At 45.2% G+C, this 20082-nt stretch overlaps 1 protein-coding gene across 1 annotated transcript in view; it reads right to left on the reverse strand.

Moving 5' to 3' along the window:
* ARID4A (AT-rich interaction domain 4A) overlaps positions 1-20082 on the reverse strand; it is a 326144-nt gene that overhangs the window by 105275 nt on the left and 200787 nt on the right. The window contains exons 13-14 of the mRNA XM_085626128.1: positions 14470-14564; positions 8530-8627 (exon numbers count right to left, since the gene is read on the reverse strand). Of these exons, the coding sequence (XP_085482254.1) occupies positions 8530-8627; positions 14470-14564 (193 nt within the window). The remainder of the gene's footprint in view (positions 1-8529; positions 8628-14469; positions 14565-20082) is intronic.

Below are 20082 nucleotides of genomic sequence, written 5' to 3' on the forward strand. Positions count from 1 at the left end.
TGCGAATTTTAGCAACTTGCGAGTCGCAAAAGGAATGTACTAATGTGTCTCAGACACATTTTGCAATTCCCAGTGGGGTCGCAAAATACCTGCCTCATCAATTGACAAGAGACTATTCGCAATTTGTGACCCATTGGGAATGGGAAATAACACAAGGATGGTGGCATGCTGGGGACACCAGACTGTCTGCCTGTTCTTGCATTTTAAATAAAGCAACTTAAAAAAAAAATTCAATGCAGCCTGCTATCCTTAAACGAATACAGGCTGCGTTTAAAAAACACAAATGAAACGTTTGTTTCATTTTTCAAGAGTAGGCAGCGCTCCGTGGGACCACTGCCTGCTCTTAAACATTTTCGCTGCCAATCACAGAGGGGAAGGAGTCCCCTGGGGACCCCTTCCCGTTTGCGAGTGGCTGACCATCTATTGAAGTAAGCGGTAAACTGCGATTGTTCTGCAACCGCATTCAGGTTGCAAAACAATCGTATATGCCCTCGCGGCATGCTATGAGGAAGTGACACCCTTGGCACACCCCTTCCTAATAGCTACAAGCAACCCCTATTTTGTGAGTCTGTAACAGGTTACAGACTCGCAAAATAGGGTGATACATGCTGCAAAGTTAGTTAGCGGTCACAAGCAGCCGGAATCTCCGTTTGCAAAGGTTAAAACTGTTGTCATATCAGTTAACCCCGGACACATGTTCCAAGTTATAATCCACACATGGGAAGTCACTAACCTCTCACATAAGTTATTAGAGGATTTTAGGTAATTTTATGAATATGGATTGTAGGCTTCTCCCACACCATGAGTACATGTAAAAAAAAACTTGAATCTATGAATTAAAAACTGCTACTACTGATCAGCCACACCATAGCCACGCATCAGGGGCTAGTAGTCTTACTGGGTTATGACGACGTACCCTTTGGGGAATGTCATGCTCCAGAAAGACCTAGGCTGTAAAAATCATGGAGCATTGCATGCTGACTAAAAACGTAGCATTCACTGATGAAAAATGTGAGTCAGTCAACAAAAAGCGTTGATGTCCTAAACATTTTGGCTTTTGTGCAATGAAAAGTTACTGCATGTGTATCAGCTCAGCGTTACATGCGCGCAGACACGCAACAGTGCATTACTACCCTGTAACAATTGCAGCCTGTAGTGCTGTAGATTGAAATTGAAACCTCTTCTTGACCAGTGATATCTGCACCCGAAACCCACAATGCACCAGGACACAGAATCCATCTCAAATTCGGCTTTTCTCCAAAGTGCAAGCGCAAGAGTGGAAATGTGAAGCAGTAAAAAGTTTGAACTGGGAAGTTATGCAAGTTGGAATTTATTATTTTGCACATTGCTAAGTGAACCAGCATCTGGAGATGCAGGAAGGGTGTATGTAAATCTACAGAACTACGAGTTGCCCTTTAAAAACACAACTGTGGGTGACATGCTTTGCACAGGCTAAAAAGCAGTGCATTCTCACTAAAATGGTGGCTTGCAAGCAGGAATAGAAGACGAGTGAAAAAAAAATTTCAAGACAGTTTGTACCATTTGCACCTCTTAGCAAGCACATGGTATGTTGCCTAGCAAGTCTTTGTTGCCTCCCTTTCTACGAGCAGAATGCGCCTTAAGAAAAGAGGGCAATGGTATGTTTCGCTTTAGCATACTATACTTGTATGTACTTAATCCCCCTAGAAACGTCTGACTTAATCGGGTTGCCTGGGAGAGATTGTGCAAAAATGACGAACCGTTGGTTTGTTATCCTGATAGTTGTTGTATTTACTTTTTATGAAGTTTCTATTCTGAAGACTAAGGACGTGGGAAGAAAGTAGGTCAACAGTTTGACGGACATTAAATAGGAGTGACTCCCTTAGCAAGAAGGTTGACAATCCCATACTAGCATCGCTCAAGAAAAGCTTCTCAACTGTCAAGGCCTGCAGTTCATCGACCCTGCGAAGGGAAGTCAACTACAAGAAATTACAAGTTCCAAGAAATAAACTGTAGCAGGCATGAGTGCACTGATTTAATAGGAGAGCTTGCAAGAACAGAGTTAAGATTCCATGACGGTATAAGTGGAAGGTATTATAAGATGAAAGACGCTTTCAAGTCCTTTCATTAAGCCTTTGGTAACAAAAATGGACTAAAATTTTATGTTTTGGAGGTAAGCGGTTACTGCAGCTCTATGTACCCTAATAGAGGTGTAAGCTAGCTTTGATTTTTGCCAGTGCAGTATAGTACATAGCAAACAATATGCTTAAGTGTTTCTTCCAATGGCTGTAGACAGATACAAATACAGTAATTCACAAATAGCTTCAATTTCGCAGCATAACATGCTTGAACAACTGGTATTCTAGTTTTTTAGCATTTTCATCCACTCCTCTTGGAGCGGTTAGTCACTGACCTTTAAGACCACGGCACCAAATTGCTGGATTCAGGCACTCGGACTCTAGTGGAGCATCTGCTTCTAGTGTGGAGTTAGAAGGTCCAGACAAGTCTGCAACATTGCGTGTGTGTGGCTGGACATACCATGTAGTAAGGCTAACTGTGGTTGTCTCACCCATGGTGGGGCAACTAGTGAGTGTTAGTGGTGCCTGCTGCATTTTCCTGACGAGAGGAGATTAGGGGCTGCAGGGGAAACCGTATGGAAATCTCCCAACCAGTTGATCCATACAGCATTGCACAGGAACCGTGGGTAAGCGAATCTGGAGGTAAAGCTCTGGTATTTTGCACCCTTGTACAGCGAACTGATCCTAGGTATTTAACTCCATTCATGCGTTTGCAGATGATTCCTGCTGGTGCAATCAGCAACTCTGCAGTACACTTGGCAGATGTTACACCAGTATATAAACCTAATTATGTATGTCCTAAATGCCAGATTATTTGTGCTAACAGAGGTGCAGTGAATGTGCTCTGCTTTTTTTACTAAATACTACGATGCCATCATATTGTCTGTACAAATCAGCACAACGTGTGAGGAGGCTTTGAGAGCTAGCTACATAGTTATCAGTTCCAAAATAGTGAGGCAGAGAAGAAATGGCAGCAATGACCATGAAACCTGGACTGTGAGGTCTAAAATTGTGAGCTCACCGGACTACTAGGGCTGCATCTGTGTTGATGATACCTTGCAGCTGACGACCAGGAAATTATCTGTTCTGTAAATTTCTTTACAGTCCACCATTGTAGTTTGAGTTAAATACTGGGTTACTCCAACACTATCTTCCCAAACCTCAGTAACTTGTGGCCACTCTCTGGATAGACACTCTTGGGAGGGAGTGTGCTTGTAACCTAGCATGAGGCTAAGACAATGCGCAATGCCATAATTCTTAGCAGTTTGATGATTGCTCTGACGGTCAGAGATTGCGACAGTTGGTAAAGGGGTAGTGGAATGTGCACGTTTTTAACTCTGCAGATTGGGATAAGCATTTGCACTCACTGCACTTAGTGCTATCACTAGGAACACTTGTGTTTGCTCAGGGCAAAAGTTTGATTAACCTGGTGTAGAATGGCAATTGTCTGTTAAGTGTGAGCAGGCAGTCTGGTTGGTTCCATCTCCTTTCCAGCCTCTCATCAAGTATGGAAAACCATGCATGTGACTGCACATAAGATTTGCCGGCACACCAGCCAGACACTTTGTGAAAACACTCAGCGCTGCTGAACCCCAAAAATGGTAGATCTTTGAATTGGTAAAGTATTTCACTTACCACAAAACCTCAACTACTAAAGGTGAGCTGGATAGACAGATGTGGAAATGTGCCTTCTTCGAGGTCGGGTGTGTCCATGTAGCCTTCCTGCGAGAGAAGGGGAATGATGTCCTGTAGAGAGGTCATTCTGAAATAGTTTGCAGGTAATGTATGAATTCAGAGTCTTGAGATCTAAGATTTGGCACTCAGTTCCATTTTTTGGAATGTGGAAGTATAACGAGTACATACTTGTGCCTTGCTTACTGCTACCATCTCTACTATTCCTTTCTAGAGCAGTACTTGGACTTCTTCCACCAACAATTTCACACTGTCTTGAGTCACGCTTTTTGCGAAAGGTGGCATGCTGGGCAGTGTTCTGGCTGCTGGCTTTCTTGAAAGGCCTTTTGTGGAGGCTGGTCCTGCAGGTTTGTAGTGTTTGAGTCCGTTTAGACTACAAGCATTGGTGAATGTTTGAACCCATGATTGAAGTAAACCCACTGCTTTGGCTGTGTCCATCTTTCTTAGTTTTTTTTAAAACTAACTCATCCACTTGGCAGCCAAACAGATACTCGTCAGTTAAGGGTAAACCAATAAGGTGCTGTTGAGCCCATTTTAAAAGTAAATACCCTCAACCAGGCAAAGACTGAACACGATTCTTGTATAAATTTGTCACAAGAGGGAAGCCACTGCACCTACAGCATAACAAATACTTGCCTTCAATATTTCTTGTATTTTCTCCACCATCTCTTTTACGGTTGGTGTCAGGGAGATGCTTTTATAGGCCTACTGGGTTTAACAGATATTTCATTTCACTGATCAGTTGTACATGGTGAGCAGTGCCATGGACTGTTCTTAAATTAGCAGGCAAATAATTCTATCAGGAGGTGGGGAATTGCCAGTACCCCGAATGATCTTTTTTGCGCAGCTGACCTGTCCCCTAATAAAAACAGGGCATTGAGAAGTGTAATAATTTTTCCCCCTTCTCAAGTCTTTAAAATGGTCTTTTGTTTTGAAATGGTGTTGTATGTTCCGTTTATGAGAGTGTTTCAATTAAATACCCACTCACTTCTTCACATGCATTGGCACCTTGCAGCTGCTCTGGGAATGTTCGAATGGTATGCTGATGTGGTTTTGAGGGGCTACTCTTGACAGATAAGCCTCAAAGCAGGTATCATCATGTTGGCCTATTCAATAATCGCACCCTGTATCTGCCCGATAGTTTGCGGGCATCTAAATCCTCAACATTTGGTGCAGGTCTGGTCCCAGGTCCTGTTCTTGTCCAGAGTCTGCTTGTACATCTGGGTGCACACTTGGTGATTTATTTCGGAGTGAGTTAGGCAAAGGAATGTCTTTTTTGTTGGGGTGGCATAAGCCAGCAATTCTTTCAAAACATGCTCTTCGAAAGAGCTCTCTGAGGTAACTAAAACGGGGGGTGGGGAGGGTGGCGGGAATGCGGGGAGGGTGGCGGGAATGCTAATATGTTGTCACTTTGTGGATTGACGTACATTGTGTGCAGTCAGGTGGTTCACGTTCAGCAGAAGGTAGTGCAGGTCTAAACACCTTTGTAGAAGAGCTCCGCTTCAAAGGCTGTTTTGGCGCTGTGGATGTTTTAAACTCTTCTCAGCAGCAAACCTGGCTGTTCGAGTGAAGGTGTTTCCAGACTTCTCCTAGACTCCTTTCAGTGATGATCAAGTCCCGCCCTTTCTGGGAGGTGCAGACTATTTTCTCATGGGCAGAACCTCAAACAAGGCATGGCACTCTGTGCCATTACTTAGTTTGTATTCAAAACTCGGCTAGAGGTAAATAACCGGAGGGCCAACCCTTAAAACCTTTTGTTGCAGTAGCCTCCATATGGTGCTGGTGTGCCCAGCCCTCAGACTGAAGTGGAAACATGAGGTCTTGTTTTTGCCCTGTGAGTGTGTTTTCAGAACGTCACTGGAGATTCGAGTCAGAAACTCTTCTGAAGAGGGGAAATCCACTTTTGTTTTTTGGGCTTTCGGGCTACCGAAGATCTTCCCATTTCAGAGAGAAATTATACGACTTCCTCAGCAACTGTCCCGGAGTATCATGGTAATTTTGGGATTACATTTCAATAAAAAGCACTCCCGTTCCATCTTCTCCGCAACAAATTGTTATCAAAAAGTCCTGCAGGTCAAACATGTGCTTCCCTAGTGGTCTCCTAGGACAGAGTGGTTTTAAGGATCCCATTTTTGTCTGATCAAGGGAATCGGATTACAGAATGGGCAAAATTGAAGATGGGTGTTCTCCATGACATCCTCCCAAATTAGTCACTCATACAACCCATCCACTGAGTCGGTTAAAACAGGTGACGGATCTGAAATGTACTCTGCTGGAAAGTTCTTAAACCATCAAACGTTTGTCCTGCATTGCATGCTTTCTTTTCCGATGATGCTCTGGTTTTTTTCCAGTGTCAAATGTTGTTTACTTTGGTGCACAGCTGAATGGAGCATTCAAAGAGAAGTCTCAACCTGAATCCGAATCCGAAACATAACCACAATCTGACAAGGTCTAAGTCCTGGAGCACTGTGACCGAACACTAGATGGCAGGAATGTGTAACGCATGACACCTAATGTTAAATATACCGCAAACAAAACAGGCTCTCTAGAGACAACAGCCATGCTGGGAACAGCAGCTCCTCTCAGCAGATTAGTCATGTTACATTTGCAGTGCTGAAGGGAGCAGCTTTGGCCAGCAGTGGGACCATTCATATTGCTTCAGAGGCTGGTCTGCGCTGTACAAAAGGAGCCTAGGCGTATAGGACAACCCAAACTTGGGAGCAAAGGAAAGTGATGTTTGAAAGTGATGCTACGCTTGTTGGGCACTAATAGGCCAGGTTGCTGTCCGAGTTTGATTGAGTCAAAGAGCTGTTGGCTTGGTGAGATCAAAACCAGTCGAATAAAGTACACCTTAAGTAAAGAGTTTACTGACCAGCACATGGGTTACTAGGGTATTCCCATTGCCTCCAACCAAACGGTTGGCTCTTTGAGACACAAAAGCAGACCGAAAGGAAGGGGCGAACTTTAGTGTTTAGATCATTTGAGATCACCAGCTAGCGAAAGGCGAGGATGGTCACCAGCCAAACATTGTGCTAGGAGAAACCCCACATACATATTAACTGTGAAGACCTGTCTTAGCCAAACCTAGTGCGAGAATACCCAAGCTAATACAAGGTCCCCCCCACTTTCACACCAAAATAACTTTTCTGTTTAACCAATTGTTTGAGAGCTCGAGAAAAGCTTGGACAGTCTGACCCAAAACAAAGTGAAAAAGACTTCCAGCCATAAGTTTAACTGACAAAGGATTTCAGAAAATCATGGAAGACCTTGGTAAAGTCTAAGCAATTGTTTACCTTAATAATATGGGAGTTTTAAAGCTTAAGTTCATTTTCAAGTAAGGCCATCTGACTAATTTTGGAAAAAGTAATTCTGCATGCAAGACTTATCAAGAGAAATGTGGAGCACTCTTCCTTGGTCCAAAAGATCTAATCAACAGCCACCAGATTTATCTGCTCCTTGAAAGTTCAGTGGCTTCATTGCACCAATCCCTTTGCTTTCAGAACTCTAGCTTATCTAAATGTCCCAAAACCAAGCCATTAAAGCAACTTCCCTTAAGTGTTATCAATCAAGCTAACTTTTCTACTACAGAAAAACTAAGCCACTGCGGGAAAGCACATGTTAAGCACATGTCACATATATGGGCATTTCCTCTAGGCAGCACGTTTTTGCATTTAGGAAATTGAATGGTATGAAGTCTGTAAACATCAAACATTTGAATCTGTAGAGTTGCTCCAATGCCTCAGTCCTAGACCACAAGGCCAGCAGTTCGGAAAACAAACTGCTTCACATTTAAACAAACTTTCTTGACCAGCTTAGTCCGGACCATGCTCCTGAACTTGAAATTATATTATACCCATTTAAAATTCCTGTGAGGCTGGTTCCCTGGATTATCTCACTGGCAAAGTCAGTAAGAGGCAACCAGAATACATTCTTCTGAACGAGAAAATCATCATGTAAAAACACTCCCTGAATCAAAGAGATCAGGGTGGCCTGAATCGAATGACACCAAATATAAGATTCTTAATCATGCACAAAAGTTAGCTTAAATCTAACAGGCTGTAGAGGTCAACGCTTTCAGTGACCACACAATTTCTGCTAATCTTAAAATAACAAGTATTAAAACAATTAATTAGCTTTTCTATGATAAATATTTTGATGCTCCAATTCTTACCCATGCCCTATCATGCCCTCCCTTCGAATTGCCCTCTGGCCTTCTAAGTGTGGCTAATAACCTTGCACCTACCGTACTCAGGTCTGTTGAATAACATGTTGCAAGACTTAATTTCCAAAACAAATATTTCACAAAACATGGAACAAGCTGTGCAGAATTCAAAATGTACTCAATCGAGTGATAAGGAAAGTTAAGTAGCAGCAAATGTATTAGTATAGCACCAACTGTTTCCAATTGTCAAAACTACCACTGCAGTCCCACTCACCCTCTTGCCCCCCCTCCTTGCCCCCTATCCCCATTCGGATCACAGGAGTTAACCAAATTTGCTAATATCTCAAAGGCACATTCTCTGGCAGGGTCAGGACAGAATTTTTGTGTTATGGTCAGAGGGCAAAATTAAATATGAAAACTTAGGAGCTGAAATCCACGAGAAATACTGTCGCCTTCACCCCAAAGTTATTTGAATTTGGCATTTGGGCGTTGTTAATAACGGTAGAAAATGTAGGTTTATTTAGCCTAAAATAAATTTAAATACTTAGCTCATTAAGAACGCACATGCAATATAGATGCATTTATTCCAGAATATGTACCGGATTTTTAAAAACTTACTTCCTATAAGCAGTTTTTACATTGTAAGATGCTGCAGAATTCAGAATAGGGATGCCAAGGTCCATATAAATCTGCTTCCACACAGCTCCACTGTCAATCTGGGGAAAAGAAAAGTATTTTGGTAGATACTGGATGCACTAAAGCGGAAGTGTTCAAATCATTTGAACCACCATTACTATTAATATTACACAATGCTGTCATTCTTGCATAACACCAAGCGCTGCATCCAATCAAAGTGCAAAACAAAATTCAAAGTACAAGTACTTGAAACCTCATGGATACATAAAAAGTAATTAAGGGAACGAACGTCTACTGAAATTACAGATTTAAGCTCTTTATTTCAAAAGTACATGTACAAGGGGTTTGCGAATATACTGGTTTTATTAACAAGAACTGCAGGGGACCACTAAAAGTCAACAGTGTGCACAGAGTCCAGTGTATTCCCAGAAGTATAGCAGAAGCTAAAGTAGAGAATACTGTGGTTGAGCAGTCAGGCTCATCAGGAGGGTAGTATTAAGCAGTTGTTGTACACACTCAGGCAAGAAATGATATCACACACTCAGACTGAATCCGGACCAATTGCTTGTATAAAAAGTTACTTTGTTGTTTTATATCTAGAACCAAGATTTACTTAGTAGCAGGTAAGTTAAACTCTTCATACAATGTGACTTGAACACTGACTTTGTAGGAACATTCAGATTACTTTTTTAAATGAAGAAAACGATTTGTAAACTGTTCAAAAATGCTTGTAATTACTTTTAGATTACTGTTCTAGTTTGGTAAGAAACACACTCCTAACACATTTTAAACACAGGACATTTGTAAGCAGGTTAACTCTTGTGAAGGCAATAGGTTACTTTTCGTGCAGTACAAGACAGTTCAAAACTTAGATGAATTTTCAAAGAAAACGACCATTCAGTCCTATGGTGAAAACAAAGTTAAGTTTACAAGTGTGCAAAACGGTTTAAGGATTGCAGTTTTGTGGGGTATAACCAGGATTCCCCAAGTTTCAGGTTGGCACCCAAGGGGTACCATTATTGGCACTAAAGTGGCCGGGTGCAAAGTGCAGGGTGCCAATGGGGCTAGGGGGGCACATTGGTTGAGGACTGCTCACAGGCAGGCCACTGTCTCAGGAGCCTAGCTCCTAGGATTAGGGTCAGGGCAAAACGGGTCCCAGGTTGGCACCAAGTCCACACCACCAGCCGTGCAGGGTTGGCCAGGTGCAGGGTGCTCAGGATATGCCGGGAGCCCAATGCTTTCCAATGGAGGACGACGGTCACGGATGAAAACTGTAGGCTGGAGCCAGAAGACTGGATGAAGAGAACGAACGACTGGAGGATGAACATCGGGTGTAGCTGGACACCAGGACACAGTCGGTCGGGCACCTAGGGAATTGTGGGTACAGGGGTGTCCTTTCAGGTCAGATTCTTCTCATCCATTCCGGTCCCGGTTGGGAGGGGACTCTTACGGATGAGGCTGCAGGTGTCTTGGAGGTGGTCGGTGGAGGTCATTAACGCTGGCACTTCGGTCAGGATCGCTGGGGGGTTGGGCCACTCTGACTCAGGCCGTGGGCGTCGGGTGCAGAGTGGCGAGGACTCCGGATCCGGCTGGGTCTGGAATCCTGGGTTGGTGTTGGACAAATCCGGTGTCTACGAGAGATCAGAGTTCATTTAGAAGGCAGGGCAGGTCCCCAGGGATCTTGGAGGCTGGTGGCTGCAGGACACGGCAGGTTCAGCTCGCAGGGGTTCCGAGCAGGAGACAGGCCGGTAGGGCTGGTGCCAAAGCAGTTTGTCGTCGTCCTCTTCTGCACCACGGCTCTTCGGTCTAGTTTTTGTCACGTCAAATCTGAATAGGGTGCCCCCAAATACTAGATTTAGGGTCATTACAGGGGTGTGCAGGTTGGGACCAATGAGTCCCTTCCCTGGGGTACCTACACCCCAAGTATGCCACCCTCCAGTGGGAGCGGGGGGAATAAGCCTCTTCCTGTTTGGGGGGGGGGGGGGGGTGCCCCCATCTACACGATGGTGGGGACTGAGATGTGTGCTTCACCTCGCCTCCCAAAGGTTTGCACACCTCCCTTCCTGGCTAGGTTTTCCAGGAGGTTCTCGCAAGGCTGGGGGTGGCCAACAATGGCAGCAGGCCTTTGAAGCTCCCTCTTAGAGGACCCTAACCATCCTGGGGGAGGAAGCACGACACCTGCCCAGGATGTGCTTTGTTCCCGGACCCAGAGAGCAGATGGCTCTCTACCAAGGGGTCCAGAAACCTGTTGGTGGCGGCAGATGGCTGGGAGCCAGTCAGAAACCACACCAGAGTTGGTTGTTTTTAAGGGGGCATCTCTAAGAAGCCCTCTGTGTGCATTTTTCATTAAATCAAACAGTGGCATCAGTGTGGGTAAGTTGGATACAAAACTTTCCAGACTTCATTAAAGCCATCATGGAGCTGTGGAGTTTGTGTTGACAAACTCCCGGCCCATGTACTCAAAATGGCTTCACTGCACTTACAATGTCTGTGAATGGCACAGACACTGTAGGGGCATATGGCTCTTGCAGCTATGCCCTCACCTGGATATGGTGCACCCTGCCTTTAGGACTGTAATGCCTGTGAGAGGGATGACTTACCCATGCCACAGGCAGTGTTGGTAGGCATGGCACACACAGATGTGTGCCATGCCAACTCTTTAGTTTGGTCTGCGCCGAAACACCCAGTTTGCACTGGCAGGGTGGGGGTGTTAATGTGAGGGAACTAGGAGGGTGGCATAATACATGCTGCAGCCCTCAGAAGCCTTCTCTGGTCACAAGGCCGTTGGTAACAAGGGTACCTTTTACAAGGGACTTACGGATGGCCCTGAGGTGTGCCAATTAGAGGATACAAAGGTACAGTTTTAGGAAAAACCACAGGTGCTGGGGCCTGGTTAGCAAGTTCCCAGCACACAGTCAAGTTGGCATCAGGTATCTGGCAAAATGTTAGGGGGTAACGACGCAAAAAGGGGCACTTTCCTACACAAGAGGTTTGAGAATAAACTGGTTTGATTAACAAGGACTGTAGGGAACCACTCAACACTTCATTTGTCCCTAGAGACTGATGGAAAAAAACAGTGACAAAGGGAGAGAGCAGGGATAAAAAAAAAAAGAACTTGCAACAGTGAGATAAAGGGACAGGGAGTCTTGTGGTGGATGAAAGAGGCATCAGGTGGAATCAAGACTATCATCCTCGGTAGTAGGCACCCCAAATATTCATAGTGGGCTGTGGGCTTCTGACCAAAACTTTGGACCCAGCACTAATTGTTTGGCAAATTAAGCATTGGTTAGGACCCCTCTACTCCACGTCCCCACCCAGTGCTGAACACACTGAAAATACAAACGTCATTAAGTGCTTACATGTGCCACCAAGCATGGGGAACCAGCAACATGCAAGCAGCGAGCAGACTCAAAAGACATAGGAATGTTAGTGCCGATAGGATAGCTCCCACCCGAAATGTCAGGATCATAAACTCATTATCTCTGGCTCGTTGGGGAAGAGGTAAGCCCTTGAAATACACGGTGCCCTGCATTTCATCTTTATGGTAGCGCAGCTGGGGGAGCTGGAGGTAAGGTTTGGGGAGTTGGATTGCAAATCCCAGGTCAAAGAGCACTGTGCTCATGATCTGAACATAGTTTGAGAGACGCGGGAAGCCCACCTTCAGCTGGCAATCAAAGTATATAGCAACAGATAAATCCTCAACCTACGAAGATTCACCAAAACCATCAGAATGACCTTTGTGAAAATACAATGGGCTGATGTTGGCCCAAATAGAAGGGCCACAAACTGATAATGGGTGGAGCCCCCTACAAAATATAGGTCCTTAGTTCTGGATGAGTTTTCACAATCTAGAGCCTAACCCTCTAAAGAATGAAATCCTTCTCATCTACCCTCCACAGAGCTCATTCTCAATCCACTCAAGGCTTGACTCTCTTACCATATGGGATTACAAACCTAAACTAAAACCCAAAATAGCTCTTTGCTCAACACTTAAGATACAAACTTAACGCTCACATAAATGCAGTGGAAATCAAACCAATGCAACCAGCAGCACACCTCAAATGGTGGTCGAATAGTTGATCTTAATAAGTCTTGATTACTGAATTGCTGTGCTTATTCTTAAATTACATCCGGCTCCTACGGAGGCACTTTTGTATGCAGAATCAAGACTTATCACAATAGTGGAGCATTCCAAACATCACATCCCTTGCATCTCTTACTTCTATAGAAAATCAGTTACGGAGAGCCAGTTAAAAAAAAAAGTCAAATTTGCCAGGCACTGTGGTTCCCCTGAGACACCAAGTATAATAGCTTAACCATTTTGGTTGGGGAGTGTGGTCAATTGCCACCTGCAAAGTACTGAATCAAACAAAACGATTTATAAAAATAAATGAACAAAATATGTTTCTTTTCTACTAGGACTACCAATTAATCGACAGCAAACTCTGAACCTAGCACTCCAATTGTTCACCATTTGCTATTGTAATTTATATACAGCATGTCTGGGTCTTCTACATGCTTTTTAAAAGTACATAAATATTTTTTTTGTAAATGCTTTTTTTTCGAGCATGGAGGAGGAGATTTCTACCATCTCCAACACTTTTTGCATTTTAGCATAGATTCATCTCATGTTAACAAAGCAGTGGTGGGGAAAAACGTATTCAGCTCATCAGTAACGCATTTTAAGGAAACTAGGAGGATAAGGCTGTTTTATGGAGTACATGGTACAAGTACTCTCCCAAACTGAAATCCGAACTTACTAAAAAAAACATACATTATAGATATAGTAAATCAGGATAACCTCTTCAAGGTTTTTAAAACTGAAATATGTGCAATGGGTTCTTTAGTCAAAAATGCTCACCTCACAACCTCCGAATGAAACACCATTACAGATAATGCCCAAATCTATCCCACCATCCTCAAAACAGACATCCATCCTGACCCCACCCCCACTCTGTGCTGTAAAAGATCAGGGTGTCTTATATAATATGTGCAAGTATTCTAGGTCTGCAATCTCAGTCAGTCTTTTATCACCAAGCAAAGGACAATAGACAACATCTTCAAGGTGTACCCATATAAACTAATTGAGTTATTTAGTATCATTTAGTTGACATGGTTTCTTGTAGAAATATTATGACCATACCCTATGCATATAAACAAATACAGATTTTGGCACACGCAAATAATTCCTGGGTCAGTCTACCCAATGACATGTTCCGTGTAAAGAAGACAATAGTAAAAATAAAGAAGAACCTTTTATTGTTAAGAAGTTATTCCCATTCCCCCCACACACGAAAACAACAGGGTTTTTTTTTTTTTTTTTTTTTTTTAACTGCACTTCCAGCCCAAACTGGTAAGAAAGACACTACAGCAGCGGTTCTTAACCTGGGGTTTGCGACACATACACAGGGGGTCGACAACAGTTTAGAAAATTAAACAATATTAGCAAATAAATCCTTAAAAAAGCAAAGTTTAAAACACTCTAAACAGGAAGGACTTTGAAAATGAATGCTAAAAGATGAGTTGGTATTGTCAGCTTGACTTTGGTGGAGAACTAGTGGCCTCAACTGATGCACTAAAAATAAACAAAACAGGCAATAGGAACAAAAAAGATAAAGCCCTATGCTAGAGGCTTGCGTATCGCTTCATCTTTTAAAAACAAAACGACATTTTGAAATACAACAACCTCTCGATTAAAATTTCAATTTTTGAATAGTTATTGGTCTATGAAATGAATAAACAATTTCATTATTTGTGTGTTTGATATACATTTGTTTCTGCAATTTCTTTTGTTTAAGGTCCAAATAGAAGAATTTGCCTAGGCAAGGTTCCCTGACTTAAAGTATTGATAAAGTAGGACTCCACTGAATTCAAAAGGTTAATAATCACACCACTAGAGCACTGTCAGAAAATTATACTTACATTGTCGCACCCTCCGTGTCGATACACAAGTCGAAAAAGCTTAAACAGATTAAGGTCCTTGTAGCCTAAAACAGGTGGCTTATTGATGGGCGTACCTGGGGGAAAAATGCATAGTGTTTAACACAACATCTACATGAAATAAAAGAAAAAGTGGTATCTGACTGCTTATGACAAACTTTTCAAATCCACAGATGTTTAAGAATAGCTAAATGGGAATTTTGTGCATCCTCTCAAAAGGATTAGTTAAAAAACACTTATTAAAGACAATCAAATCACCTGTCTCAAGGCATTTATATGTGAAGCTTTTGAATAGGAGTTAAGGTAACAGTGGGTGCTGAAACCCGCACCCACCACACAAACCAGTAATAAATGGCCACAAATTTGGTGTTGGTTCTTATGCGTTTATGTGGACTGGTGTGGGCCGGAACGCATCTGAGTGCAGCACAAGATAGCGGTCTCCTTCGTGCTAGACGAACAAGTTACTTACCTTCGGTAAGGCTCTTTCTTGTGGATACTCTAACTGCAGATTCCTCAACATGGAAATATCCCTAGGTGCCAGATTGGATCCAGAGATTTTTCCTCAGCAATTCTCTCGCAAGCAAGCAGATGGTCCTTTGCAGCTCTGTCTCGACTCGGTTCTGCCCCGGAAGGGACACCCGAGCCACATATAACTGCCACCCCTGCGTGCTGATGTCAGTTTACTTCTGAAATCCGTCTGTGCCGTCTGACAAAGAGCCATATTAAAAAATAATAATAATAATAATAATACAACAGCATGCAAATGTCTAGCTTGGGAACTTTTTAGGTGGAAGAGAGACCATTCGACAGAACAGGGAGAAAGGAGGGTCAGTATTTCCATCCGTAGATTCGTCACCTTGTGAATAGATACCAAAGCAGTTCCTCTCTAGGTGGTGAGTCTGAAATGGCTTAGACCAAAATGTCCTGCAAGACCAAATGAGCAAAGTGCCCCTCCTATCAGACTGCACCATTAAGACATTGTGCTTCATTAACGTGTAAACAGACACCCACGTAGTAGCTTGACAGATGTCCAAGACAGACACTCTACACATCAGAGCAGTGGTAGTAGCTTTGGCTCTTGTACAGCGAGTCCTTAACCCCCCTGGGGGCTGCTTTTAGCCACTGCATGGCTGATATTTATGCAGAAGACTATCCACCTTAAAATTGTTCTTTTCTGCATCGCCTAACCCTTCCTTGTTCCTTCGAGTGATCACTATACATGCTAAAAGCTCTTTGGGGATTCAACAGATGTAGCCTCTGTTCCGAAAGATGAGGTGGAACAAAGAAAGCCGGACAGGTAATGGACTGTGCAATTATGAAAACATGTTACAACTTTAGGCAAGAATGCAGTCCTATTCCTGAACACCCCTTTGTCTGAAAAGAAGGTGGCATGTATGCAACTCAATCACGCAGTAAACTGAAGTTATTCCTATGAGGAACAATGTTTTTAAAGTAAAAAAAAAGAAAAAAGTTAACTATGCATAGGCTCAAACGGAGTGCACATCAAGAATGTGAGGACCAAATTAAGGCCCACTGTGGCATCACAAAGGGTTTGGGTTGAATAATAAGGATTAGTAGGTTACCATGGAAAGGCTGCGAGGGCAGACAAATAACCTTTAAACAGTAGTCACAGCAAGTCATTGCTGGACTAGAGAGAACAAACACCACCACACTGAACAGATAAGTTTGCAAAGGCTATATGTGCAGAGAGGTACACCAAGAGATAAACTTCTTCCAGGGTACAGCATAGATGCTCTAGGTGGAGGGTGGCCTGGCTGCCAATATAACATTCACTATCTCTGGAGGAAGATCAAAAGCAGTTAACTGTCGCCGTTCAGTCTACGCATGGAGGTGTAGACTGCACAGCCAAACATAGGACTCTGCCATGTTGCTGCGACATAATATCCTCCCGTAACAGTAGCCGGATCAGAGAAAAGATGCTCAAGGCCAGATGTTCTGGGTATCACACTGTAGAGGACCAATCTGTGACTATTAAGTTGACCTGGGGCTTGTTTCTGATTTTCAGAACTTTGGGCAAGAGAGGTAGAGGCGGGAAGGCTTACAGTATTCCAGAGCTCCACTGTAGGCAGAAAGTACCCTTGCGGAAGAGCCACCTTGGGTACTCAATTGCACATAAGGATGGACACTGCACGTTCAATAGTAGCGAAAAGATGGAGTAAAGTTTTTCCCCATTGCCAGAAGATGCCCTGCGCTGCTTGAGTAATTGCCATTCGCCAACTCAGTTTGTCCGACCCAGCTTTAAAGATCCCGCTACTTATTGTACACCCAGAGAAATGCCTGGACAACCCAGCCAGTTACAGAGACACAGAGCCTCCTGGTACAGGACCCATGACTCCACTCAACCCTCCTTATTGCACTACCACATGACTGAGATATTGTCCGTGAGGACTAGCGCCAGTTCTCCCCTTGATGGACAGGAGGAGGACTTTCAGTGCCAAGTGAATCGACCCACAACTTCAACAAGTTGATGTGGAGGCAGGCCTCTGCTGGAAACCAGAATCATTTGATCTCCACTTTGCTCAGATGACCTCCACAATCCAGCAATGATGCAGTCGAATAAGTTACTTACCTTCGGTAAAGATATCTCTATAGGAGACATAGATTAGTTATAGATTCCTTACCTTAGAATTACCCCAGGCGTCAGATTGGATCCGGAGAATTTTTCGTCAGCAGTACCCCTGCGAGTCGAAAGGTGGCGTCGGTCGGCTCCGCGTTCATCGTTGACGTATAGTCGTCGGGATGACATCACGGTAGCTACTTAGACGCCGCCCTCGCGTGCCGACGTCAGTTCTTTTACATGACATTCCACGCCAGAAGCGCAGAGCCATGCAAGACACTGACCACTGGTGCACAAAACTAGGGCCCTGAAAGGGATTCCCTGACCCTAGAAGTCAGTTCGCAGAACGGGAAGGATGGGTGGGACGGTAAGGAATCTATAACTAATCTATATCTCTTACAGATATATTCTTACCGAAGGTAAGTAACTTGTTCATTTGAAAGAGACAATTAGTTATACATTCTTTACCTTAGAATAGATACCCCAGCAATACTAACCCCGGAGGTGGGTCTGCGAACCAAATTCACACCAGAAAGTCCTGGAGAACAGAACGTGAAAGAAGCCGTCTCTCCAGACTTGGCTGTCCAGGCAGTAGTGTTTCGTGAACGTGTGCAGAGATGCCCATGTAGCTGCCTGGCAGATGTCATTGAGGGGGGACTTGCCGTCCCAAAGCAGTGGTTGCTACCGTCGCCCTGGTGGAATGGGAGCGCAGTCCAACTGGAGGCTCCTTCTTTGCCAAGAGTAGCAAGCTTTAATGCACAAAACGACCCACCTAGAGATTGTCAGTTTGTGCACAACCCGAACTTTTTTGGCGCCCATGAAGCCAAGAAAGAGCTAGTCATCCACCTGGAATTATTTGGTGGATCCAAATAAAAGGAAAGCACACATTTTGGATTTAGACGGTGGAGCCTCTCTTCCTCCTTAGAAGGATGCCGAGGCGGAAAGAAGGCGGGCAAAGTGATGGATTGTCCAATGTGGAAAGAAGTCACCACCTTTGGAAGAAAGGAAGGCCTGGTTCTAAGGATGACCTTGTCTGGATGAACAGCCAGAAAAGGAGGTTTTGAGAAAAGGGCTTGCAGCTCACTCACCCTCACGCAGAGGTGATGGCAACCAGAAAAGCAGTCTTTAGAGTAAGAAGTTTGAGAGGACAGTTATGAAGCAGCTCAAAGGGAGTGCACATAAGGTAGGTAAGAACCAAGTTCAAGTCCCACTGAGGCATTACGAAGGGAACAGGAGGAAAAAGATCAGTAATGCCCTTAAGGAAGCAGTTTACAACAGGGGACTTGAAGAGAAGGCTGATGAGGAAGCCTAAGGAACATGGCGAAAGGCAGACTGCGCACGGCGGGTGGTGGAGAGGCCCAAGGACTTGGCTGTAGCCCGATAGTCCTTAAAGTGCTCTAGAGCGTTGTCTGCCTTGTCGCCGAACAGGCGATGGCCATCAAAGGGCATGTCCATAAGGGTAGCTTGGACATCCCCTAAAATACCAGTTGACCTCAGCCAGGCGTAGTGTTGAAAGGCCACAGACGTGGAAAGTGTCCTACATAGCAAGCCGGCGGTGTCTAGTTCACAGCGAATGGTAAACTTGGCTGCGTCTCTTCCCTGTGCAACTGCACAGGAGAGTACAGGCCGGGCCTCCTCTGGGCACTGGGGTAGCACCTGCGCCACTGTATCCCACATGAAGTGGGTGTAATAGCCCAACAGACATGCGGTGTTTACCGACCGCAGTCCCAAGCTGGAGGAAGAAATCATCTTCTTCCCGAGGTTGTCCAGCTTTTTGGATTCCTTATCAGGTGGTGCGTTAGGGAATGCGCCTTTGGACGTAGAGGCTTGGACCACCAAGCTCCGTGGGGTCGGGTGTTGGGAAAGGGAAGTGGGGTCGCCTGGAGCCGGCCGGTGGCGTCGGGCGATCATCCGGTCCACAGGAGCCCCTGTGTTGGGCCCAAAAGGATGTCAGTGAGGGCTTCATTGAACAGCAGCAGGGTCTCCGAAGAGCTCGCAGCCGGTTGAAGCACCTCTGTCAGGAGGTTAGTCCTGACCGCCATCCTAGGTAGCTCGAGGTTGAGAGCCTCGGCCGCCCTATGCAACACCACTGCGTAAGACGCTCCCCTCCTCCGTAGCCACGGTAGGAGGAGACAACATGCCAAGGTCTGGTGAGTTATCCAGACCCACTGGCTTCCCCCTGTTAGTCTCCAGTCCGGTTCTTAACCCAAATGGGCAGTTCAAGGGTCTCCAGACCCCTACCAGTCCTCCTCACCCTCCTCTGGTTGCCAATCTGGCCTTAAAGAACCAGGGTAGAACAGGGGCACAAAAGTATCCCTCGGCGCCGTATCCGGCGTCTGTCAACGCCAGTCCGGCTCAGAGTCTACGCCGGGGTGGAGGCCGGGGTCGACGCCTGCTGGGGACACAACCGGGGGTCAGCTGCAGACATGGTGCCGGAGGAGTGGGCGCCGGGGGAGGTGTAGTCAGGTCGACTGGCACCCATCGGGATCCAGGCCTGGACCGAAGCGGACCCAGCAGTGCCGGGGCCAAAGCCACCTACGTCGAAGGTCCAGGGCCCCCAGCCGAGTCTGCGGGGCCAGAAGGGGCGCCGGCAGAGTCTGGCTGCCCAAAGATGGCATGCATCGCTTTGTAGAGATTCCGAAACTGGGCAGGGGTCGCACCGGGTCCCGGGAAGGGAGGGAAACCCGGAGTTGACCCAGCAGGCTCCACACGCGGGGCCACAGTAGGGGCACCACCTGCATACCTCGTCACATCTGCCGACGGACAGGGAGAAGTGTAAGAGCGACAATGCTTTTTCGACTTCTTCTTTGCTTAGACTTACCGGAGGAGTGCGAAGACTTGGAAGAAGATTGGTGGTGGTGGCCGGGACATCGAGGGGCGCGGAGCGGACTGTCAGGCCTCGAGCTTTCAGGAACGCTCTCGCAAAGACTTCGGGTTCATGGTCCGGCAGTCGGAACACGACTTGGAGTCATGGTCAGGTTGCAGACAGAACAGACGCACGCGTTGCGGATCAGTTA

Source organism: Triturus cristatus, chromosome 9, assembly GCF_964204655.1.
Source record: "Triturus cristatus chromosome 9, aTriCri1.1, whole genome shotgun sequence".
Classification (NCBI taxonomy): domain Eukaryota; kingdom Metazoa; phylum Chordata; class Amphibia; order Caudata; family Salamandridae; genus Triturus; species Triturus cristatus.